Source organism: Vipera berus (assembly GCF_964194415.1).
Source record: "Vipera berus genome assembly, chromosome: 3".
Classification (NCBI taxonomy): Eukaryota; Metazoa; Chordata; class Lepidosauria; order Squamata; family Viperidae; genus Vipera; species Vipera berus.
Window position 1 is genome coordinate 148,738,424 of NC_138204.1, and position 26,705 is coordinate 148,765,128.

The following is a 26,705-nucleotide window of genomic DNA, read 5'->3' on the forward strand; positions in this document are numbered from 1 at the left end:
AGAACGGAGTTCCGGCACATTTTTAGGATGGAACCTTATAGGGTAGGCAAGGCAGGTTGTATGACATGTGTGAGTTCTGGCACCTTTTTCTTTTACAAAAAAAGCACTGCCTAACATACTATATACAGCATATGTATACTGGGTTTACAATGCAGTGGAATTGGAGGATACAATCCAATCCTTTCTGTCTCCATTGTTGCCTTGTCTCCTTGTTTCCCTAGCTGCAAATACAGGATGCAGCAACAAAATCTTATCTCATTGCCACAAAAAAAATTAAGAAAAATTTAAAAATCGGGTGTTGAACAATATCCAATGAAGCAGCAATTGCTCAAGTTTCATGTCATAGAAATATGGTGCCTTGCAGAAGTAAGGAAAAATATCTAGGGTTGGAGTCGTTAATACTGTTCTTGACAAATGTGATCAGTTTGGCAAGAGGTAAGATTTAATAAAGGAAGAAATGGGTGCTACCGCTTCTTCGTGTCTAGGTTGAGGACTACCAATTTTTATTTATTGTTGTTTGTTTTTTATTTATTCAATATCTACACCGCCCATGTTACCGAAATGAATCTGGACAGCATAATAAAAAATACAAACACATAAATAAAAGGAGAGATTAAAAAGAGAGTTAAGATAAAAGTTAAAATGTACAAGGTAAAAGTAGAATTCAGTTAAGAATTCCAAAGGCTAAAAAAATATTGTTATTATTACATATTGTGCTTTTCTGCCATTGCAGCATTCTTTCACTTTGCAGGGAAGGGAGTAGCACTTCCTTGAATTTAGGATCCTGAGGCAGAGAGGGGAGCATTAACCCCGTTTTCCTTTCCCACAATCCTTCATCCCAATTATGGTTGTTTTGCTTTCAGTGGCCTATTAGGTCCGCTGCTCTTTCCTGCCCTCAAGATGGCAACAGTAAAAAGTCCTGGGCCTGACCAAGAGTTGCTTTGCTAGCTGAGATTGGAACCTTGAAGCCACAACTTTTGTCTCCCGTACAAAATAATCCACTTTGCAATCGTGGATTGAGGGTTGAGATAACATTGTATTTAGTTTCGGGGGGGGCATTCACCTTCATAAAAGAGCACACCAAATGAGAGGAGACACTTTTGAAATGGGCCCTCTCATTCGATATTCAAAGTTTCCCCAAGGGTAACAGAGGTCTTAAAAGCAGACTAATTTTATTTTATTTTAAAGAAAAGAAAAGAAAATGGCTGTCCGGCCTTGGTTAAACTGAAGGTGATTCTTTCTACTCAAGGTTCCCTGGCAATGAAAGTTTGCAGGAAAGATTCTTTAGCTATCAAGTTGAGCAACAGGCCATCCAAGCGTGAACTGGAGGAGAAGAACATCCTCCCTGTGCAGACCGACGAGGAGCGGCTGGAGCTCAGGCAGCAGATCGGCACCAAACTGACAAGGTAGGAAGAGTTGTCCACCTTCCCAGCAACAACAACCGTGAAACAGAGTATGGCCAATCCATGTTACGAATACAGGTAGTCCTCCACTTACAACCGTCCTTTTAGTGACCGTTCAAAGTTACAACAGCACTGAAAAAAGCGACTTGTGACCGTTTTTCACACTTACGACCATTGAAGCATCCCTCACCGTCAGGTAAGCAAAATTCAGACCCTTGGCAGCTTTCTCATATTTATGACCATTGCAGGGATCGTGTGATGACCTTTTGCGGCCTTCTAACAAGCAGAGTCAGTGAGGAAGCCAGATTCATTTAACAACCTCATTACTAACTTAACCACTGCAGTGCTTCACTTAACAGCTGTGTCAAGAAAGGTTGCAGTATGAGGCAAAATAAGTGATTTTTTGTCGTTAAGTGAGACATTTGTTAAGTGAAACAAATGTCTCACTTAACGACAAAAATTTTGCGCTCGGTTGCAGTCGTAATTCTAGGACCACCTGTAATCAAAACATTCAGAAATTGGAAAAAGAAATGCAATCCTCAGCAGACATAAATTAAAAAGGCGTTTCCATAGTATCCTACACATGCATGCAGGCAGTCCTCGACTTGTAGCCATTCATTTAGTGACCATCTGAAGTTACAATGGCACTGAAAAAAGTTACTTATCACGTTTCACACTTACGCCCCTTGCAGCATACCTGTGGTTAGGTGAGCAAAATTCAGACCCTTGGCAGCTTTCTCATCTTTAGGACGGTTGCAGTGTCCTGGGATCGTGAGATGACATTTTGCGACCTCCTGGCAAGCAAAATCAAAGAGGAAGCCGGGTCTACTTGACAACCATGTTACTAACTTAACCACTGTGGTGATTCATTTAACAACCATGGCAAGAAAAGTTGTAAAATGGGGCAAAAGTCACTTAAAAAATGTCTCACTTAGCAATGGAAATTTGGGGCTCAATCGTAGTCGTTATGTCGAGGTGTACTACTACCATTTTGTATAGCTAACAAACCACCTTGTGCTTTCAGTCTGCCGTGACTGCAGAATTGAACTTTCCACTTTTCCAGATGCCAGGAAATAAAAAAAAAAATTCTTCTAACTGAACCTATCAAGGGGCTTAGAAATAAGGGATTTGTTAGGTCAGTTTGCTAAACTGAGTACAGTAACAGGACAAGACAATGATGTATACATGATTGGTTCAAATTCCTCCACTAAGCAAGGCAGAAATGATCTTGAATTGGGATATTGCTGTACTGTATCTTGCTTCCATTTTCATAGAGGACGGGGGCTAAACATGGTCAAAAAAACACTATCTAGGCATGAGATGCTATCTAGCTGGGGTGAATAGTTAGCCAGACAAACCCACCACCACTGGAGAAGGAGGCTGATCTCTGATTATTTTTATTTTTGGAGAAGTATCAGAAATGTTTTCTTTCAGCTCAGCTTCAACACTGGCTCTCCTGCTCCCCAATGAGATAAAGCATCAGGCAGATAAACTCTAGTTTGCGGTATATGCTTCAGTTCTATTCCTTTTTTTCTTCCATGATAATAAGAAGCCCTCTAGCAGAATCAAGGAAGTTAAAGAGTCATCTTTAGAAATCAGTTTTGGCCAGGATTTAAAATCTCATTTGGGTCTCTAAGGGGGACAGCCTGTCTTCCAAATTCAGAAGGAGATCTGAAGTGCATTCAGAGGCTCAGAGCAACTCTCTTAGAACAGGGATCTTCAAACTTGGCCCTTTTATGACTTGTGGACTTCAAATCCCAGAATTCCTCAGCCAGGCACGCTGGCTGAGGAATTCTGGGTGTTGAAGTCCACAAGTCATAAAAGGGCCAAGTTTGAAGACCCCTGTCTTAGAAATTTAACTAGTGCAGCTTTTAGAAGACTTGGATCTTTATATTGCAAATCTGTGAGTCATAGTGGAGGAGATTGCTCACCTTGACTATGAGGATGTTTTACACGCAGGCACAAAATTGTCCCCCACCACTACTGCCAAATGCAGAATTACATTACCTATATTACAGACCCATCAGAACAAGCCTTTGTTTGTTTCCTCCACATTGCAAAAGATTGAAAAATGACCACGACCACCCCAGATCATTAAAAGCCTTAATTTGTTCTTGACTTATGACTGGTCATTCAGTGACTATTAGAGCATGGTGGCGCAGTGGTTAGAATGCAGTACTGCAGGGTAACTCACTGCACTCTTCAGGAGTTCGATCCTGACTAGCTCAAGGTTGACTCAGCCTTCCATCCTTCCAAGGTCAGTAAAATGAGGACCCAGATCATTGGGGGCAATATGCTGACTCTGTAAACCTCTTAGAGAGGGCTGTAAAGCACTGCGAAGTGGTATATAAGTCTAAGTGCTATTGCTATTGCTATTTGTATCCCCTCAAAAAATATTTATGATCCGATAGTGACGTTCTCACAAATCCCCTCCCATGCACTAACGACACTGCGTTTATGGACCTTTCCAGCGTCCCCTGATCACATAACTGAGATTTATGACATTTTTGGCAAAAATGGGTATTTACTTCTGGGTTTTGGCAAAAATGCTCCATAGCAAACAATAAGTTCATTAAATGACCACCGCATTCGTTCAAATATCATGGGTCCATAGTGATTCATTTAACAACTACCACAAAATGGTTATAAAGTAGAGTTGGTCCCTTGAGGATCCATTCATGAGCATTACAACTTAATACCATAATGGGCAGGCTCCATTACAGTCATAAGTCAAATATTACTTGTATCTGGGTATTTATTTAGTTACAATTCTCAAGTATTTTAGAGAAGCTGCTCTTTTGTTTTGCTTCACTAATAATAAATTAGGAGGGTGCCCAGAGAAAGCTTTTTTTCAGCCTCCCATTTTGGAATAACGAGTCCATTAGTATTAAAGCTGACGCAAATAAAGTCCATGTAAGAAAATGTGTATATTTTACATCATCCCTAATATACATATTTTGCAAGCAGTTTTTCCCTAATGGATTTTATACATTATTAATATGAGTACATTGAAACAAAAATCAATTATGAGCAGGGCTTTTTTTTCTCATAGAACGCTCAGAACGGAGTCCCGGCACCTTTTTTGGATGGAACCTTGTAGGGTAGGCAAGGCGGGTTGTATGACACGTGTGAGTTCCGGCACTTTTTTCTTTTACAAAAAAAGCACTGATTATGAGTGAATGTAAAAGTTATTTGAGCTTCAGCTACTGCATCAAAAACTTTGTATTAAAATGCAGACTGATCAAATTTCTCTCACTTCCTTCATAGGTCAAATCCAGCCAAAGAAAAAAAACAACTAATTCATCCTGTTTAGTTATTTCATTTAATTCTTAGGATTGTGTCCCATAAAGCATGCAAAGAACTTTTCTCGTTCTCTTTGAGAGTTAATCTTTAAAACTAAGAAGGAAACGCTCATGTTGTATTTCCAGTTTCACTTTCAAGCCTTTCCGTTGTCACGTCACTTCCTTATTTTACCTTTGGCTGTGGGATTTAAAACAACAACAATGTGCTCAGACATTGAAAGCATACATAACAATCCTGCTACAAGATTCTCAGCTGACATAAGGCAGAGGTCCCCAACCTTTTGGGCACCAGGGACCGGTTACTGGAAATTGCCTGTCCAAAGTGAGAGGATTTTGTTTTGTTTTTTCATATTCCTCCTTCTTTTGCATTCTTATTCCTCAAAGTTTACGCTTCTTGCTTCAAGAGAATCTCAGACTCTTCTTGAATATTTTGCAATCACTCATTCAAAGGTTTTTTTTTATAGAGACTTAGAGTTGGCATACTAAACTATCTGGGCCAGGGAAAGAAATCAGAAGATAAAACACTCAGTAGATTTCTTAGCAGAATCAAGAAAAACCTAAAAAAATTATAGCCTCCTGAGAAAGGTTGAAATGTGAAGTGTTACCGCAGTTGACAGTTTTAATAATTTTTCATTAGAAATGCAACATTCTAAAGAAAGTCCCCAAAGTCTTAGAACAGCCATCAGGTTAAATTAACTACATTCATTCCAGCAGGAACAACAACATTTTGAACATAAGACTCCTTGGACAATAATCGTACCCACCTGCTTTCCACTAGGACTCTCCATTTTCATAAGAAAACTGATCTAGATGTTTTTGAAGAATGTTTCCTATTGCTTTAAGCTCAGAAGGAAGCATTAGTAGAGATATTTTAAAAAAAAAGGTAAAGGAGTCCCTGTGGATTTTAGTCCGCTAGTCATTGCCGACCATAGGGACGGGTGCTCATCTCCATTTCAATCTCCATTGAGCCAGCACTGTCCGAAGACATTTCCGCGGTGATGGGGTCAGCATGATGTCACAGAGTGCTGTTACCTTCCCACCAAAGTGGTATCTATTTTATCTACCTACATTGACATGCTTTCAAACTGCTAGTTTGGCAGGAGTTGGGGCGATGACGGCAGCTCACCCTGTTGCTTGGCACTCGAGTCTTGAACCTGGGCTGCCAGCTTTCCATTGCCGACAAGCCCAGCATCTTAACCACTGAGCCACTGTGTCACCCAGTAAAGATGTCGATGATGCAAGCACATTGGACGACATAGCAATATTGCAATCTCTGACAAATTGCCAAGCCTGGGATGAATTTATTAAAATGAGTGAGGCGTGAACTTAACACACAACAGTTACCTAATAGTTGTTAAACGTGTGTCTTGTGGGAGTATTGTAGAGTACTGAGTTCTGGTTTAAGGAAAAGGAAAAAGATGTATAAAAAGAATGCTGCAGTAGTGTTCACTCTATATAGTTGAAGAAAGAGTTTGTATCTGCATTTGCACAATAGGGGAAACCTGTTAATTTTTTAACTTTGGCATTTGTTGTTATTGTTAATTTATTGTTTTGTTTTTGTGTTTTATTTTATTTACCTGTGATGCAAACGGACCAGGGGTTGGGGACCCCTAAATTAATGCATTGACTTATCACCACAGTTGAGACCAGAATTTTCATTGCTAAACAAGGCAGTTTTATGGCCATTTTTTGCCATGGTTGTTAAGCAAATCATTGTTGTTAAGAGAATAATGCAGTTGTTAAGCAAATCCAACTTCCCCCATTGACTTTGCTGGCCAGAGGCCAGCTGGGAAGGTCATCAATAGCAACCACATGACCTCAAGAAATTACATCTGTTGTAAATGCATGCCAGTTGCCAGGCACTCAAATCATGTGACACTTTACAACTGTCCTGCAACAGTTGTAAAGTGCGAAGACTGGTTATAGGTCACTTTTCTCAGTGCCACTGAAATTTTGAATGATCACTAAATGAATGGTTGTAAATCTAGGACAGCCCTTTACTGTGCAAATTCAGAAAATAAGTTCAGTCAATAACCTGGTTAAAAGTTTAGTGCAAATGCAGCCGGGAGAGTGAAAAACGATGCAGAGGAATTGGTCACTGGTCCGGTGCAATAATACCTCTTGGGATCTTGTAGGAATATGGGATCTTTTTCAACTACTTGTCTACAGTGAACTGCTCCCTTTTTCCATTGTCAGAAGGCTGGCTGGTGATTTGTTATGTTTATTTGTTAGATTTATATCCCTCCCTTTTCCACCAGAAGCTCAAGGTGGTATCCTGAGCATGTTTTCCTCCAATAGGCAACACACCTGTGAGGGGTCTATGACAACTCACCACAGCAAACTTGCCATGACCAATTTGCCATGGTCATCTCACTGCAGCCAACTGGCTGCAGCCAAGTCGCATCTTGCCAGCTTGTCACAGGTCAAGAGTTACACTAATATCGAAGAAATAGTCAAATAGGATCATTAAAGAAAATATGCCAAAGGAGGGACAAAATAAAAGGTGACTGACAAAAATTAAAATAATCTTTTAAATTATTTTAAATAATTAAATTGGATTGTTGGATTGAGAAAGAGGCATCACCTGACATTATTTTAAATAATTAAATTGAATTGATTGGATTGGATTGAGAAAGAGGCATCACCTAAAGTCACCATAGCTAAGGGTGGACTTGAACTTGGATTTTCCCAATTTCTAGTCAGCAACTTAACCACTATACCACACTGGTTCCTCATATTTTTGAGCTAGGAAACAAGAACAATCAGATGAGATACATTTTCATTCACAATATACTCCCAGTTATTAAGAAGACTTGTTCAATTTTTAAAATTTGATTTTTATTTAATAGATTGAAAAGGCCATGTTGAAATCCTTGCACAAGGTGATCACAACTGCTCGCAGCAGAAAGCTTGTGTTTACTTTAAGGCAGCCACCCATAATCTGATGCCCTTCATATTGGCTGGAGATCATCTCATTTCACCTTCTATCTTCCTCCAGGTTTTATTCCAGAATCTGAAGATAGGTTTTTAGATGGAAAGCTCGATCTGAGGAACAAAGAAAAAATCCTGATCTGAGCATAGTTACCATGCCTGGTAGTTTTTCTAGATTGCTTTGATCTCTACACAGTTTGGAGGGTCATACAACAACAAAAAAAACACCACAGAACTGATGTCACACTCATGACAGTCAGGAAGCTAACAAAGAAGGAAGGAAATTATGTAAAAGAAATCTACCACATTTAACTCTCCACTGGTTAGCCTGAAGGGGTAATGCCTAATATGACACAACACGCTCAGTTTCCCCTTGGTTGGCAATAAAGGAAAATACAAGTGTTATGTTTTGCTCAGTAATATCCGTATCTGAACATTGTCATTTCCTGAGCTCTCCCATTATCTGTTGAAGAGTGACTCTGGCAAATATTCAAAGGCTGGAGGTCCTGATATGGTGAAAAAATTGAAATTGGGCTTTTTCTACAGGCGGCTGAGCCAGAGACCGACTGCTGAAGAATTAGAGCAGAGGAATATTCTCAAACGTAAGTAGCTTCAAACTTAAATTTAAATCAAGGAAAAATCATAGAGTGTAAGTATGCCCCAGGGCAGTATTTCTCAACCTTGCCGTCTTTAAGAGGTGTGGACTTCAACTCCCAGAATGCTGGCTGGGGAATTCTGGAAATGGGAGCCCACACATATTTAAAGTTTCCAAGGTCGAGAAACATTGCTGTAGCCTCTAGGGCAGTACTTCTCAACCTGTGGTCCGCGGACCCCTAGAGGGCCGTGATGTCTTCACAGGGTATCCACGAAGGCTTGAAGAAATGTTATGATTTAAATCATGAGTTAAGTCTTGAGGGTCCGTGGCCACGGTGCGTGGCCACAAAAGTATTTAAAGGGGGGTCCATGAAGAAAAAGTTGGGAACCCACTGCTCTACAGGACCCATCCAAGATGGAGATTCCATTCTTACCTGCCTGAGCCAGGCTTACACTATACTCTTGCCCTTTTGTTATTATCCAAAAAGTGATAGCTTGTAAAGACATATTTATGTTTTGGTGGTTTAACTTAAAGTTGAAATGAGAGCAAAGTAAGGTCAGCCCAGAATATTCAAATAAAGGACCGCCATTTCCTCTATTTCTTTTACCAAAATATCCTATACAGATTTATTCAGAAACATTCCCCACTAACCTCAGTGTGTTTGCATCTACAATACTGTGTATAGATTACTGTGTATAGATAGCCTAATCTATGCCTGTTGAAAAAAGATCCAGTAAAATGCACATGAGCTAATCCTAGATAAAGATGTACAGCCTTGGCCAAATATCTAAGAACAGTATGCAAGTCATTCTTACAGAAATATATAACTACATTTCCATGCCACATTTTTTTTAACAGAAAAGCTTTCACCCCCATACTATAGTTTTTGTTGTAATTAATGATATCTCATCCTCAGCAAAAATCATACTGGTACAAATATATTTGACTTGAAAATAGTTTAAGACACTCAGCCATAAATAATTAAATAGAGAAAATAGTTTAATTAAACCCCTCGTGCTGTAGTAGGACATGAATCTTAAGCAAAGCAACGTGAACATAAATTCCAGTGAAATGACTAGTATTTTCATGCAATTAATAACTGAATGCTAGTAAGAATGTGTCCCAGCATGCATGCTTTTGAGAAGCAAGCCAGCTGTATATCTGCTTTCACTCCACTGTGATCAATCAGGCTTGTAAATGCTCTTTTGATAATCACAAGTTGGAATCAGGAGGCCCTTCAGATAAACACACATGCCTTTGTCACCTCAAGGCTTCACTACTGCAAAGTGTTCTCTGTGGGGCCGGCCTTGAAAACCACTCAAAAGCTTCAGCTGGTCCATAACACAGAGACATGAGCAGTGATGGGCAATGCCTCAGTGTATCTGTGTGACACCTCTGCTCTGCAAGCTGTAGCACTTCTGGGTGAAAATCAAGGTACTCATCATTACCTCTAAAGCCCTACATGATGTAGAGTCAGTTGCTTGACTGCCTGTCTCTCTCCCATGGTTTCTGCCTGGCCAGGATGGGCCGGCAGAGTCGGAGTGCTCCAGGTCTCTTCAATTAAACAGTGTCATCTATCAGGATCCAGGAAGCGTGACTTCTCTGTCACAGAGCCTGCTTGTGGAATGAGATCTCCTCAAAAGCCTGGAAGATCTGGCTGTTCTCCCAGATCTTGATTACTGGGGTCCCTTGCTGGATGTGTCCATTATTTTTGCTTTCTCAATGTTCATTGTGCCCAGAACCATCTTGTTTTGGGGGTTTTGTACTGTTTTTTTATGTCACTCTTTGTAGAGTCAGTTGGAATTAGGCAGTATACAAACTGAATTAAATAAATAAAAATAGTCATCTTGAGGCAAATTTCAAACCTAAGAAAAAATTGTAATAGAGATTACAAACAGTGGGAGCAAAGATGCATCTTTAGATGTGACAGCTAGTCACAATTCTTAATATCTTTATTATTATTATTTCAATTTATATAACCACCCTTCTCACATATATGACTCTAGTTCGCAGTTGTCTGTGGAGATTCTCAGTCATCCAGGTCATGGTTGTCCCAAAGGTGTTTTTCCAAAAGGCAACTGGATTTCTTTTTTCCCTTCAAAAGATTTCGCTTTCCATCTAAGAAGCTTCTTCAGTTCAAAACTGAAAAGCCTTCTTGGGTGAGAAGCAAAATATTTTCAAGAGCGGAAAAAAGTAAGAAAGTCCAGTTGTATTTTGGAAAAAGCACCTTTGGGACTAGTTGGTGATTCTATGCAGCTCCTTTTTGAAGCTTTTTGTGGCTCTTTCCATAACAAAACAAGCCTGCAGCAATCTTTCAATGAGTATTTGGCTACAACAATGTACAATCACTTAACCACCTAAGTGATACGTGTAACTGCGTATAATAAAATGTTGTCACAATGGATCGAAGAAATATTGTAAATGAAATAGTATGTTGAAACACCTTTCTTGGAAAGTTGAAATTCCTGAGATATGCATGGGAGCTGCGTTATCTTTTTGTATAGGGCCTGGAATATCTTTCTAGAGATTCTAAAAATTCCAGAAACATTCTAGAAACTCTTCCCTATTGTCATGATTATTCTATACTTTTATCTGTAGCTGATAAATCTTGAAGTGCAAAGATTGTTGATATCTTGGCATGATTGCTGTCATAAAGTCATATTAATAAATCAAATGCATGGTAACATATATCTATTTATTTATTTAAATCATTTATATAGCCGTCCATCTTATAACCAACTCTGGGTGGCTCCTAATTAGAGAATAAAGAATTTGGGTTTAAGACATACAGAAATTTATATCCAAATGAGCAAGGAGCACTGATCACCCCTTGCCATTTTTTTAAAATGCATGCAAATTTAGAATTTTGTCAATCTTTTCTAGCACGAAATGAGCAAGAGGAACAGGAAGAAAAACGAGAAATCAAGAGAAGATTAACCCGCAAGGTAAGAAATTCCTTTGTTTTGTCCTTCGTGGAAACCTTGAAGCTTTGAAGCAGATGTGAAGTTCTTTACCATATTCAGCTTTGATGTGTTTGTTTCCTGAAAAGCATATTTTCCAAACACTTTATTCCTTAGAAGGCATACTTGAAGCATTTTCTCTTGATACAGCTTTGAAGTCCTAAATGTAGATAGAGAAACCAGCAGAGGATGCAGACATGTATGCACAAAGCCATGAGGAATTCAATAAACTGCTTGGAGCTGCAAAAAATTGAAGAAAGGTTTTCAAACACTCGAGATGTTGCAAATTACATACTGGGCTTGGTAGATCAATTTACACAAATAAAATCCTCTCTTAGTTTTTGTTTTAATAAGTTCATGCAATGGTGTGTCCCCTTTTAATAGGAATACAGTACATGTGCTTAAATTCCAGGATAACACACAATCTTTGCTATTTCTTAGATAGTAAAAACCAGCTAGCGAATGTTTTTTTGAAAATAAAAGCACTCAATATTAGCCTAATTTTGTTTTTATTGAATTCTTTTATTGAATTCTTCTGTATATTGCTGATCATGTAGTAAACTGTAAACTGTAGTAAGTGTGTAAGGAAAGGAAGTCTGATTATTTGAGACATTTGAATTGAATGGAAATAAATCATTTGAGAAGATTATTCATTTTTGGAACACACACACAAGCATACACACATATACACATACATACCCGTATCATTAGTGAAAAAAGAACAGAACAGAAAACCTTTTGATATATGAAAAAGATACAAATTACAAGCTTAACTCATAGTCATGCATATGTGTGCAGTTTTAACTGGAATTATAAATAAGGTTTTGCAGCACTTCGCAGGTCATTCTAAAAAGGCACTTCCTATTAGATAGGGATAAGAATGTGAGAAAGTTCCTGTCTTCAACTCTTTAAAGCAGATGCATCTTTTCCCTGGATTATACTAACCAGATCTCAGCTCTGGTTGAAGATATTCTGGGATATGGTATTCCGAGCGATCTTCTTCAAAAGGCATCATGTCTTTTAAACATAGACTCATTGGTTGGACAGTGACTAATCCAAGATACAACCTAAATCTCCAGTAAAATTCCACCCCAAATGGGTGGAATTAAATTAATAATGAATGATTGCTCAATGAATATGTCTGGCACCCAAACTCAAAAGGGATGAAAAGATAATCCAGATATACCCTTTGTTCAGGAACAGTCTCGCTTCTCTTTATTGTTTTGTATGATTCATACCAAGTGTGCTATGAATACATTATAAAAAAGTGTTTATTGTATAAACAACTTTATAACTGAGGTTTAGGTAGAGTCAATTGACTGTTCTTTATTGCACTTCTCAAGGGTCCAGACAGGGAAAAATTTATCCCAACACTGGGTGACTTTCATGAATTGCATTGAATGAATGCGCACGGTGTGTCAAAATATCAAGAACAAAATATTCAGTTTCACTCTTCTGTTTAGAAGAAGGCAAAGGAAAATTAAAAATGAAGCCATAATGTTTGATATTTTTTTAAAACCAATACTGGCTTGGTTAATTGTAATATTAAATTAGCCATTCACCAATCTGGACAGAGATGCTAAGCTGGCTATTCCAAATCTTTTACCAAACAAAAGAATATACTTCTTAGATAGTTTTCTTTTTAAAAAAAAATGAGAAAATATATATGATATATATGATAATCATTTTTATTTAAACACTAGTCTGTGAAAGCCATCAAGTTTAACCTTTGCATTTACCTCTGTAACCAGCCTGTACCACGACAACAGCTCTCTTCCCTCCTATTTAGAAAACCAAGCAATAGAAAGAAATCAATTGAAGGCCAGCAAATTTTCTTCCTCATATTGATTCAAGTCAGCAGGGAATGTTATAAATAAAGGGATCTTGAGAGTGGTGTGATTAGCCAGAGGATAGAAAGATTAGGTGACAATACAGACATAGATGTTACATTTGGCTGACCTGTATTTCTTATGAAAAGGGAATAGAATTTGGAGTTTGTCAGAATAAGGATCCCAGATATATTCCTTTGTCAGAATAAGGATCTTCTCAGACCCAGGCCCAGATCTGACCCCTTGCCATCATGTCTTAACATAAACAGAATGGAGGGTGGTTGTTTTGTTTTGTTTTCTGTATTTTAAATTATCTGATGACTGATTCCTGCACTGTGCAGATACAACCCAGCGGAAAGTTAGAACACTACAGATATGGCCATAGCACACTGACTGCCCTTAATGTACCTTTCTATGCATAATATTTTCCCTATGAATGTTATTTTATATTTGGGTCTACTCTGAAGTATAAGGAAATAGGACCTTATTGAATATTGGCTTGTCAAGTAATAGGAACATTTGAAGTAAATATCTGCTTATATTTACTTGAAAAGCAGCCTTCCTTGGTGTTCACATGTAACAGCCAGCCAATAATTCAGACAGTACAATTTTGTACTAGGATGCGCCAGTTACAGGCTTAGCGTTGGTAAAGCCAGGTATATCGACCTATCTGCATGGCTCTTGATTTAACAGAAAGGCAAGGGTGACACGAGATGCTGTAGAGCAAATTTTATGTATGTTGAAAGTGGGAAAGGAATGGCATTTTAACATGAACAAAGATAGCACAAATCAAATTTAGCTTTGCATATTTGTGCTGATAGTCCTATCCTTGATATTTAAAATGAGGTTTCAGGGGATTGTTGTTTTATTTATTCAGCTTAGGAACAGATGGAAAATAAATAATCATTTGGTGGCTACCATAGTGACAACAATAATAAAAATGCAGACTTTGATGCATACACTTCAAAGTTACTCAGCACTATGAGAAGGAAATCCCTTTATAACAAGTAAGTCTACCACCCAGAGCAAATTTTCATGTGATTTTTACTTTGATCCTTTGTAGAAGTACAAAGGGGTTTTTTTAGTGTGTTTTCCAAAAAAGGTCAGGTTTTCTTTGTGGGTGTACAACTCAACATTTTCTTGGGGTCAACAAGTGTGTGTGTGTGTGTGTGTGTGTGTGTGTGTGTGCGTTTGTGTTTGTGTGAGACAGAGAGAGAGAGAGAAAATGAAAGAGAGAGAGAGAGAGAGAGAGATCTTAGCATATCAATAAGCAGTCCATACTTCTGTGCTTCTCTTCCATGTATCCTTCTATCAAGATGTTCTAGAGAGATCTAGCTGGAAAATATTTTTATTTGAAAACTCTTTTCAAACTCTTTTTTATAACAAGTGAGGAGGAATAGCATGTCAACTACTTTCTCAATGTCTATGGAAATTCCCAGTCATCCAAGTCATGGTTGTCCCAAGGAAGAAGCTTCTTGGATGAGAAACGAAAAGTCTTAAAAAAACAACAGGAATTCCAGTTGCCTCTTGAAAAAGTACCTTTGGGACAACTACTTTCTCACTAAGCCTACTGATCTTGAGTTGCTGAATGACAAGTAGGTCTAAATCTACTTGTCTAAAGTCTAAAGCCCCAATGTGTAGATCAGTCCATGAAACCAACTCTATATTAAGATTAAAACTACTTTTATTAAGATTGGGTGTAGTAAGAGAATCTGGCAAGTCTGATTACAGTTTACCATCTCTCCTTTTATACTAATATGAATTAGGGAGGTCTGAAACATTTTTTGCATTGCATTGTTTGGACTTAGGCAATGTTTCTCTCCTTATTGCTTTGGCAACGGATCTCCTCTTTCTCCAACAAGGTCATCCTCTTTACTCTCTACATCAGCTATGCTCAAGGATTATCAGGCTGGAAGTTCACAGTAGCGCACAGTCAGCCCAATACATTTCAGCATTCCAGACAGCTGCATTTTGTCAGCAGACTGCTCCATCTACCGGTAGTAGCAGTAGATCCATTTGAGGCAGAAGTCATTCCGTATGTACACTGAGAGCTTATGCACTGGAGACAAATTCCTTCTGTGTCCAACCACATTAGGTCAATGAAGCTATTCTATTCTATTCTATTCTATTCTATTCTATTCTATTCTATTCTATTCTATTCTATTCTATTCTATTCTATTCTATTCTATTCTATTCTATTCTATTCTATTCTATTAATTCCTCACCTCTAACCCAGCGTGTATTCCACCTCTTGGTATATTTTACTTTAGTCCCTAACATTACTGGAATTGTTGTAAGACTTATGGTCTGGTTATAAGACTCACTTGTGGTGAGATGCGTGGTGAACAAATTTAATAAATAAATAAGACTGCAGACCTGGGCTGTTTTCCTGCAGCCTGTGGGGACATTATATTTTCCATAGGAGGGCTGTCTCACCTCATTTATAATTCTCCTAGCACCTGTGTTCAATATCAGTGTTTCTGATTACAGCATTTGAAACAAATCATCTTTGTTCATTCCTCCAGAGATTTCCTCTGTTGTTCATGGAGCTTCCAATATCCAGATGTGGCACCTGCATTCTTTATTCTGACTTTCCTTCACTGTCCCTTTCCACGTTCAGAAGGGCATCTCTAATGGCTGTTTAAAACCTGAGTCCCTTAACTGAACCAATCAAAAGGGCTTCTGCACACAAGTTTTAACTGCCGTGTTACAGTGACCATGGAGATACTGTACTACATATTTACCATTGTTTGTTTTTTTCTTCCAACACCATCCCTTGCAGACCAGCAGAAGGTCTGGATTGTCTTTGATTTGGAATTGTTCCAAGTTTTCCAATCCGTATTGTGTTTTCATCACCAGAGTAAAAAATAAAGATGAATAGCTTTTGGATTGATAACACAAAAAAATATTCCAGCTGAAAGGACCTGCCTCTTTTGATAGTCTGTTGGAGAAACAGGGAGAAACAGTGAAGAAGAAGAGGAAAAGAATCTGGATAAGTCTAAAAGAGAAGAAGAAAGAAATGCGGAGGGCAGTTTTACTCAGAAAAGGAGTAGAAACGTAGATTATTTTACAAGAGTTTTTAAATCAGGCTATTGACTACATGTGATCCTGGGGCTCACACCCGCTTATTTGAGGTTGTGTCTTCTTGATCCCACCTTGCATGATATAAGTTTTTGTCTAATATTCAAACAGCAAATAATAGTTCCTAGGCAACAGAGGCAGTCCTCAACTTACATCCATTCATATAGTGACTATTCGAAGTTACAACAGTACTGAAAAAAATGACCTATGACTGATTTTACATTTATGACTATTGTAGCATGCCTCTGGTCACGTGATCTAAATTCAGAAACTTGGCAACTGGCATGTATTTATGACAGTTGCATTGCATTGTTCTGGGGTCACATGATCACCACCATGAGAAACCTTCCCACCTGGCTTCTGACAAGCAAAGTCAGTGGCAAGCCAGATTCACTTAACAACTGCATCATTTACTTAACAACAGCAGTGACTCACTTTTAACGACTGTGCTAAAATGAGGCCCAACTCACTTAGCAGCTATTTCCCTTAGCAATGGAAATTTTCGGCTCAATAATGGTCGTAAGTCAAGGACCCCCTGTAAAATGAAATTGAAAATAAAGCAGCCTTTCCTTTTAAGCTCTTTTGTTTCAGACATTTGGAACTGGCTTTTGGAAAGAATGACATTTTGGGGGTTCTCTTCCTATTTTGCTCTTCCTACAGCTAAGTCAAAGGCCTACAGTGGAAGAGTTGAGAGAGAGGAAGATTCTCATCCGTTTTAGTGATTACGTAGAAGTGGCCGATGCTCAGGACTACGACAGACGGGCAGATAAACCATGGACAAGGCTAACAGCTGCTGACAAGGTAAGTAAGACAAGCCTCAGAGACAGCCAGGAGGCTGAAGAAACATCTAAGGTATTTTTGGAGGGGACCAGTAACCAGAGGATGTAGTTACATTTATTTTCTGTAGCAGTGACTACAGCACCATCCTTGCCAGCTGCAAGTTCATAAGGAGACTGTAATGGTTCTGACAGATAGAGACAAATAAAACAGAATTCCGAGGCTTGCAAGTTCCTCAAAGAACATGTTTATTAATACAAAGTATTGGCACGTCAAAAGTGAAACCAAGTCTGAATAGACACGTAACAATCCCCAATACAAAGTTAAGAAATCCCACCCCTAAAACTATGCAAGCTACTACATTCCCCAATACAACTTCTTGGCAGGCTTTTCACGAAACACCCAGCCTGCAGTCCCCAGAGCAACCAATGACCTTGGTTACCACAGGAGAAAATCTGTTTAGTCTAGTGAAGCACCTGGTAAACCCCCCTCCCTCCATGCTATGTGTCAACCGAAAATGAGTAGGGAAAAATGGCTGCAGTAACGCTCATTTTCAAAGTTGACAGAGACCTTCCCCAGAGGAGACAGAATTGTGTGGTGTTTTTCCCCCATCTCCTCTCTTTTTAACCAGCTTCTTGTTGTTGTTAGTTGCGAAGTCGTGTCCGACCCATCGCGACCCTATGGACAATGGTCCTCCAGGCCTTCCTGTCCTCTACCATCTTCTGGAGTCCATTTAAGCTCACGCCTACTGCTTCAGTGACTCCATCCAGCCACCTCATTCTCTGTCGTCCCCTTCTTCTCTTGCCCTCAATCTTTCCCAGCATTAGGCTCTTCTCCAGTGAGTCCTTCCTTCTCATTAGGTGGCCAAACTTAACCAGCTTATTTTGTTCTTTTTAGTCCCAGCTTTTTAGTTTTACTTAAGTTATTTTTGCTATCGTGCATTTCCATAATTATTCTGGGTGCTTCCACACAAGACTTTTATTCTTACGATAACATTTCCTTGTTTATTGACATGTGTAGGAGTGTGATGGGCGTCTCTTCCATTTGTTTCCCTGTGGAAGAGTGACACGTGACAGGAAACTGTCTTCCACAACCTCACCTCCTTAGCAGCAGAGTATGACTGCTCCTCACCCAGTTTATTCACCTATTTCTTTTCCATTGGGCTAATCACTTATTCTTTTGTCACACGCAGGCAGCAATTCGCAAAGAGCTGAATGAATTTAAAAGCACTGAAATGGAAGTTCATGAATTAAGCAGGCATTTAACAAGGTAAGCTAATACTCTTTTAAACAAAAGTTCTTACAAACCACCCAAGCTTGAAGCTATTCCTATATTTTATTTATTTATTTGTTAGATTTTTCTCTTGCTCAAGGCAGCATGGGTAGCAGTTTTTTACTCCAATCTTATTCCCATTACATCCTCTGAGAAAGGCTAGGCTGAGATTTGCAGACACAGACAGAGTCAGAATCACCCAGGGTATTGTCGTGGGTGAGGGTACCAGAATTCCCTAGCCAACATGGCTAGCTGAGGAGTTGAAGTTCACAGGTCTTAAAATTGCCAAGTTTGGAGAGCCTGGCTTAAAGCACTATAGTAAATAAAGCCCCCTTTTTAAAATTACTACAAGTCAAATTTTGTTTGTTTGGTTTTGTCACTTTGATTCTTCTGGGTGCTAATGCTGGTAGTAATAAATCTCATTTGTCTGGGGGGTTTTTTCTTCACTTTTTTAGGTTTCACAGACCATAAGAACTGAATGTGCTGCCATCTTGAGAATGTAATGGAAAAGAACCATAAGTGCTGATATCATTCATTTCTCTGTTAGGTACAGTGGTAAATCTTTTGAACTGCCTTTCTAAAACCCATAAAAACATGCAGAAAGCATGAATTTTCTCATCCTGGGAATAACTTATTCATACAATCTGTTGGCACAACATTCAGCAACGGAGACTATCTTGGCAAGAATCATGCCTGGAGCAGGCACTTATATTTTAAATGCTGCTGTGTGGAGTCCTCAAGCCATTCACATTAGTTGTCTTTCTTTGGATCCCGTCAGTCCTCTTTCATCTCTGAAGGAAGCTGAGGCCTTTGGTATTTGGCACTGACAGAAGCTCTGCTGGACACAGGCTCACTGTTCTGGAACAACATTTCTACCAAACATTTCGTTCTGTGTGGAACACCTTAGAACGTGATGGGGCGAGCTGGGGAACTAGAATCCACTCCAAAGGATCCATCTCTCTTTGGCTTTCCATGGCCCACCATCCCAGGAGGATCTTTGACTGACTGGCGGATACTCTCTTGTTTTCTACAGGACCAAGAAGGATTCCTCACCATCCATTTCTCCCCTTCGAATAATTCTTTTGCTGCAACGTTTGGAAGAGTTCAAGATTCATGAACTTTTCATAGCAAGCTTGTTTTTTACAGTGGAACATGTCACGCTGCCTTTTGCCCTGCTGACTATTTCATGTTTCATATGGTCCTGTGTAGCAGTTTGATAGCCTAGCTTTGTCCTGGCATGGCCTGTCAGCTTTACATAGGTTCTTCCAATTCACTAATGTGTTAGACAGAAAAGACATGAGTTAAAGAGAACCATAAGGTTGACTTTATGTTGTATGCTTGGATGTTGATTTTTTTTCCTTCTTTTAACAGGAGGTATTTCTATTCTTCAAAATGTTCCTTGGTATAAATAACTAAATATGCTGTTGTGAATGGCTCAGTCTTAAATTGAGAACCAAAGCATTTGGCAAAAAGCTAGAGATGTGATATTATTATTATTATTATTATTATCATATTTTATATTTTATTTTATTTTATTATTTTATTTTTAAGGTATTGGTCTTTTATTAATAAGATTATCTTTGCACATTGGAAAGAATTATGAACCCACTGTATCAAAAACACTTTAGTGATTCTACTAACATCTATATCTAGTTCAGATTAAACATATCTGATTATGCCTTTTAGCTAGAAACTTTACCATCTTGAATGTTTTGCCCATCCCCCACTATAGATATAGCAGTTTTAATTCTCAGACCTTCATTGGTGTAAGACTATAGTCTGGGGTCCAAATGTGGCTCTACTTAGAGGAGACCCATTATAATGAATAGGTCTTAAATAGACAATAATTTAAGTTCTATTGATTTCAGTAGGTCTGCTCTACAGTGATGGCTACTTAGGCTCATCTGATTTTAGTGAGCTTCATCTATTTATGATTAAACCATAAGAGTGGTTGGATTGATCAATTTTCTTTTGGAAAACATGTATATGGAAGCACATTTCAATGGATGACTGCAGTGATTCAGGTTTTTCTCCAAAATAAAACCTGAGTCACTGCAGTACACGTTACAACCCTCAGAGTTCCACCGAATGAGTGATTAAACTGGACTAAGAAAATCCATTTTTCCTTACACAGACTACTTTTGTCCAGTTATGTTACTCTGGTTATAAGAAAAAGGAGGCAAAGTAATAGAGTACTTTGTTTTTAGATAAAAGTACAAGTATTGCAGGGGTTTTAATGCAAAAAATAATAAAGAGATTACGACATTACTTGTGGTCAGCAAATGAAATAGGTGGGCTTGTAGCTGGGTGAATTGCTAGGATTGTGGAGATGGGAGAATAGTAAAAATGTTAATTCATTTGCCCAGTTTCCACACAGCAAATGTATGGCAGATAAGCTGTTTTTCATACCTTGAAAACTGTCATTTTAACATAGCCAGTTTTTAATCTGTCATAGTTTCATAGCATTATGAAATAATGGGGACCCACTTGCCCACCATACCAGCCTCTCAGTCCACTAACTCTTGAGTGAAGGTCCTCCCCATTGTTCAAAGTCTTATTTTTCCCACCATCACCACCATGGGTTGCCTTTTTCGCTCTTCCTTCCCCTCTTGAGAAGAATAGGTTATATAACTGATCCCTGTCTGCACATCTGAAGTTCCAGATGACTGTAACTCTACTTTGTTCACAATCCAGATAGTTCCTGTCTCCTGCTTCTTTACCTATGAGGAGTAAAAGACCAGGACCACATGTGAAGGTTCAACTAAACTGCTAAAAAGGCCCTGCACAAGAATCTTCTCAATTAATGATCAACACTTGATTAAAGTTAGATAAGGGTCAATGGCACTCAAGGGGGGGAAGGGGTTGGACTTAATTCATTTGGATTATGTAGGGATTCTAGGCTGATCCCACTTTTCGCTCTGCCCCAGGTACTGCCATTCCTTCTCTTACATCATCTTCCATAAAAGCGAAAGCATTTTTGTCCATGCTGGAAGACACAAAGAATATTAATTCTTTGATTCTTTCTATGTAGGTAAATGAATGAAACCAAGAAATAGGGTATAACTAATGCATACAATGGAACCATATGGTGTATCTTACCAAAATGGAGGGTATTTTTTGCTTTCTGCATACAAATCTTCTCAGGTTTCTATGTGCAAAATATTTTATTCCAATCCTTACCATCCATACAAGCAAATCGTTGAATTGGGCAAAACTCTTTATCCATTTTCAAAAGGTAGAGGTTAAATAACGGATTATTCTCTGAGGTTCTTTGGTGAAAAATAGCTTACTTTTAAAGATTGAATGGCATTTTGTCTTTTTTGAGCAGAGTCAGCTGTTTCTCCTACACAGAGTCAGCTGAAACACTTGAGTATACTCTACTACTATGTCAAAATTAACTTTTCCTCACTGAACTCTATTGTTGTTGTTAGCTGCGAAGTCGTGTCCAACCCATCGCGACCCTATGGACAACATTCCTCCAGGCCTTCCTGTCCTCTACCATCTTCTGGAGTCCATTTAAGCTCACGCCTACTGCTTCAGTGACTCCATCCAGCCACCTCATTCTCTGTCGTCCCCTTCTTCTATTGCCCTCGATCTTTCCCAGCATTAGGCTCTTCTCCAGTGAGTCCTTCCTTCTCATTAGGTGGCCAAAGTATTTGAGTTTTAGCTTCAGGATCTGGCCTTCTAAAGAGCAGTCAGGATTGATCTCCTCTAGGACTGACCGGTTTGATCGCCTTGCGGTCCAAGGGACTCGCAGGAGTCTTCTCCAGCACCACAGTTCAAAGGCCTCAATTCTTTGGCGTTCAGCCTTTCTTATGGTCCAACTTTCACTGCCATACATTGCAACTGGGAAGACCATAGCCTTGACTATACGCACTTCTGTTGACAGGGTGATGTCTCTGCTTTTTAGTGTGCTGTCTAGATTTGCCATGGCTTTCCTCCCCAGGAGCAAGCGTCTTTTAATTTCTTGGCTACAGTCCCCATCTGCAGTGATCTTGGAGCCCAGGAAAATAAAATCTGTCACTACCTCCATTTCTTCCCCATCTATTTGCCAGGAATTGAGAGGGCCAGATGCCATGATCTTGGTTTTCTTAATGTTAAGTTTCAACCCAACTTTTGCACTCTCCTTCTTCACCTGCAACAAGAGGCTCTTTAGTTCTTCTTCACTTTCTGCCATTAGAGTGGTATCATCTGCGTATCTTAGGTTGTTGATATTTCTTCCGGCAATCTTAATTCCAACTTTTGATTCATCTAGCCCTGCCTTTCTCATGATGTGCTCTGCATATAAGTTAAATAGGCAAGGCGACAGTATACAGCTTTGCCGGACTCCTTTCCCAATTTTGAACCAATCAGTGGTTCCGTGTCCAGTTCTCACTGTTGCTTCTTGACCCGCATATAGGTTTCTCAAGAGACAAATAAGATGGTCTGGTACTCCCATCTCTTTAAGAACTTGCCACAGTTTGTTATGATCCACACAATCAAAGGCTTTAGCATAGTCAATGAAGCAGAAGTAGATGTTTTTCTGGAACTCCCTAGCTTTCTCCATGATCCAGCGTATGTTGGCAATTTGATCTCTAGTTCCTCTGCCTCTTCGAAATCCTGCCTGCACTTCTGGTAGTTCTCGATCCACATACTGCTGAAGTCTAGCTTGTAGGATTTTAAGCATGACTTTACTAGCATGAGAAATGAGTGCAATGGTGCGATAGTTTGAACATTCTTTGGCACTGCCTTTCTTTGGAATTGGAATGTAAACTGATCTTTTCCAATCCTGTGGCCACTGTTGAGTTTTCCAAATTTGCTGGCAAATTGAGTGTAGCACTTTTACTGCACTGTCTTTTAAGATTTTGAATAGCTCAGCTGGAATACTGTCACTTCCACTAGCTTTGTTGTTGCTCAGCTTTTCTAAGGCCCACTTCACTTCACATTCTAGGATGTCTGGCTCGAGGTCAGTGACCACCTCATTGTGATTGTCAGGGACGTTAAGCTCATTCTTGTATAGTTCTTCTGTGTAATTTTGCCACCTCTTCTTAATCTCTTCTGCCTCTGTTAGGTCCCTGCCATTTTGGTCCTTTATCATGCCCATTTTTGCATTAAACGTTCCCTTCATTTCTCCAATTTTCTTGAAAAGATCTCTGGTCCTCCCTATTCTATTGTTTTCTTCTATTTCTTTGCACTGTTCATTTAAGAAGGCATTCTTATCTCTTCTAGCTATTCTCTGGAATTCTGCATTCAATTGGGTGTATCTTTCTTTTTCTCCCTTGCCTTTTGCTTCCCTCCTTTCCTCAGCTATTTGCAAAGCTTCCTCAGACAGCCATTTTGCTTTCTTGCATTTCTTTTTCTTTGGGATGGTTTTGGTTGCTACCTGTTGTACAATGTCGCGAACCTCTGTCCATAGTTCTTCAGGCACTCTGTCTATCAGATCTAATTCCTTAAATCTATTTGTCACCTCTACTGTATATTCAACAGGGATATGATTTAATTCATACCTGAGTGGCCTAGTGCTTTTCCCTACTTTCTTCAGTTTGCAAGGAGAAGCTCATGGTCTGAGCCACAGTCAGCTCCTGGTCTTGTTTTTACTGACTGTATAGAGCTTCTCCATCTTTGGCTGCAGAGCATATAGTCAATCTGATTTCTGTGTTGACCATCTGGTGATGTCCATGTGTAGAGCCGTCTCTTGGGTTGTTGGAAAAGAGTGTTTGCTATGACCATCGTATTCTCTTGACAGAATTCTATCAGCCTGTGCCCTGCTTCATTTTGCACTCCAAGGCCAAACTTGCCTGTTATTCCAGTTATCTTTTGGCTTCCTACTTTAGCATTCCAATCCCCCATGATGATAAGAACATCATTTTTTGGTGTTAGTTCTATAAGGTGCTGTAGTGCTTCATAGAACTGGTCAATTTCATCCTCTTCAGCACTGGTGGTTGGGGCATAGACTTGGACTACTGTGATATTGAATGGTTTGCCTTGGATTCGAACTGAGATCATTCTGTCATTTTGAGGATTGTATCCCAGTATTGCTTTTCCTACTCTTTTATTGACTATGAAGGCTACTCCATTTCTTCTGAAGGATTCTTGCCCACAGTAGTATACCTGATGGTCATTCCCATTCCTGTCCATTTTAGTTCGCTGATACCTAAGATGTCAATGTTTAGTCTTGTCATCTCTTGTTTGACCACGTCCAGCTTTCCTTGATTCATGGATCTTACATTCCAGGTTCCTATGGAGAAAAAATCTTTTCAGCATCGGACTTTCCTTTCACCACCAGACACATCCACAGCTGAGCGTCCTTTCGGCTTTGGCCCAGTCGCTTCATTCTTTCTGGTGCTACTAGTACTAGCCCTCTGCTCTTCCCCAGTAGCATATTGGACGCCTTCTGACCTGAGGGGCTCATCTTCCAGCGTCATATCGTTTTGCCTTTTGGTACTGTCCATAGGGTTTTCATGGCAAAGATACTGGAGTGGGTTGCCATTTCCTTCTCCAGTGGATCACGTTTTGTCAGAACTCTCTGCTATGACCTGTCCGTCTTGGGTGGCCCTGCACGGCATAGCTCATAGCTTCATTGAATTACGCAAGCCCCTTCGCCACGACAAGGCAGTAATCCATGAAGGGGCTGAACTCTATGGGTATGGGCAAAAAACAAGCTATTGTTGCTCTACTCTTATTCATTTCACCAGGCCTTAAGTTGGATGTATTTTGTTTAAATGGAGATAGGAAAAGTATTTTTCCTAGCATATTCAGTTTATTTCTAAGCCTCTGTTGTTCACATGAAGATCTCACAAACATCTCCTTCATTGGTATCACAAGCATCTATTTTTCACTCCTGGGGGAACCATTTTTTCCCCTTAATCTCTATGAAAGAATAGTGATTGTAAATCTTGCAAAAGGCACACAGGGTTGCAAGTCAGTCCCGCATCCAACTTGATTAGGCAGATTTAATGGTTGCAGGATCAGTGGCTCTCCAAGTTATTCTGAAACCGGTACATTTCCCAGGCTCTCTTCCTGTCAAACATAATGTACATAGTTTTGTCTTTGTATAGGAGTGAATGTGGTGACAGTCAAGACTGTGATCTTCCAGTATTGTAATTTAACAGAATATGGCTGTATGAAAAACAATGATAAAATGTAAATATCTAGAGAAAACACTAAAGTGAATCTCTGCATCTAGAGTTTCAATTTGTACATACTGAAACTGCATGGTATTTAAATTGTCTTGGATGTATGCAGTTTCTTTAAAAAAAAGTTTCAAAGAAAAAAAATGCTCTGGTTTTCTTTCTTCTGTCTGTTACATGTTCAGAGATGCTCAGTAATCAAAAACTTAAGCTGCAAAAAAGCAATACTTAGATCAGAGGATCAAACAAAAAACTCTGGGAAAGTCTTCTTTGTCCTTTGCAGAACTGCATCTTGTCCACCTACTGTACACAGAATGCAAAGGACTAGATGTCATTAAAGGATTAGATCAAACGACCTCTCTTTTGAGTCCTGCAGGCTAAGGGGTTGTTACATACATTGTGTACATAATCCCAAGGAGAAAAACCCACTGACACAAAAAATGGAAAAGATATTTAAAAGACCTGTATGCTCCTTGTAACCTTATTGAATCATTTATTTATTTATTTATTTATTTTATTGGATTTATATACCACCCCTCTCCCAAAGGACTCAGGGCGGTGTACAGGGCAATTAAAACACAATATACAGCACATAATATACAAAAATTAAAATAAATTAAACCAAATAGCCCAAGCAATAAAACACGTTCTAAAATTTAAAATTTGGAATTTAAAATCTAAAACCCCAATCCCTCAGTCCAGGCTGGCAAGTTCAAATAACCAAGTCTTCAGGTCGCGGCGAAAAGAGTGAAGGTCGGGAGCCATCCGGAGCTCAACAGGAAGCTGGTTCCAGAGAATGCTCTCCCCCTGGGGGCCGCCAGTCGACATTCCCTGACCAACGGCACCCTGAGGAGTCGCTCTCTATGGGAGCGCACAGGACAATGGGAAGTTAACGCCGGCAAAAGGTACTCCCGTAAATAATCCGGGCCCATGCCATTTAGGGCTTTATAGGTTATCATCAGCACCTTGAATCTTACCCAGAAGACAACTGGAAGCCAATGCAGCTCGTGGAGCAGAGGTGTTACATAGGAGTATCGGGAGATCGCCATCACAACTCGCACGGCCGCATTCTGCACCAGTTGGAGCCTCCGAGTGGTATTCAAGGGCAGCCCCATGTAGAGAGCATTGCAGTAGTCTATCCGAGAGGTCACGAGCGCATGGGTGACTGTGTGTAGGGCATCTCGGTCCAAATAGGGCCGCAACTGGCACACCAGGCGAACCTGGGCAAAAGCCCCCCTGGTCACAGCTCCTATATGATCTTCTAAACAGAGCTGTGAGTCAAGGAGGACACCCAAGTTGCAAGCCCTATCTACGGGGGGTAACACCTCACCCCCTATAGTTAAAGATGGAATAGAGTGGACAACCTGAGATGCCGGTTTGCACAGCCACTCAGTCTTGTCGGGATTTAGACGAAGCCTGTTCCTCCCAATCCAGACCCTCACCGCC

The 26,705-nt window shown here is 39.6% G+C and overlaps 1 protein-coding gene across 1 annotated transcript in view; it reads left to right on the plus strand.

Moving 5' to 3' along the window:
• Positions 1-18,996, plus strand: part of PHACTR1 (phosphatase and actin regulator 1) — a gene marked incomplete at its 5' end in the record, with an annotated part of 247,351 nt that extends 228,355 nt beyond the window's left edge. The window contains 6 exons of the mRNA XM_081324401.1: positions 1,250-1,406; positions 8,183-8,238; positions 11,115-11,176; positions 16,762-16,902; positions 18,071-18,147; positions 18,606-18,996. Of these exons, the coding sequence (XP_081180527.1) occupies positions 1,250-1,406; positions 8,183-8,238; positions 11,115-11,176; positions 16,762-16,902; positions 18,071-18,147; positions 18,606-18,621 (509 nt within the window). The 3' untranslated portion in view covers positions 18,622-18,996. The remainder of the gene's footprint in view (positions 1-1,249; positions 1,407-8,182; positions 8,239-11,114; positions 11,177-16,761; positions 16,903-18,070; positions 18,148-18,605) is intronic.
• Between the last annotated feature and the right edge of the window lie 7,709 nt (positions 18,997-26,705).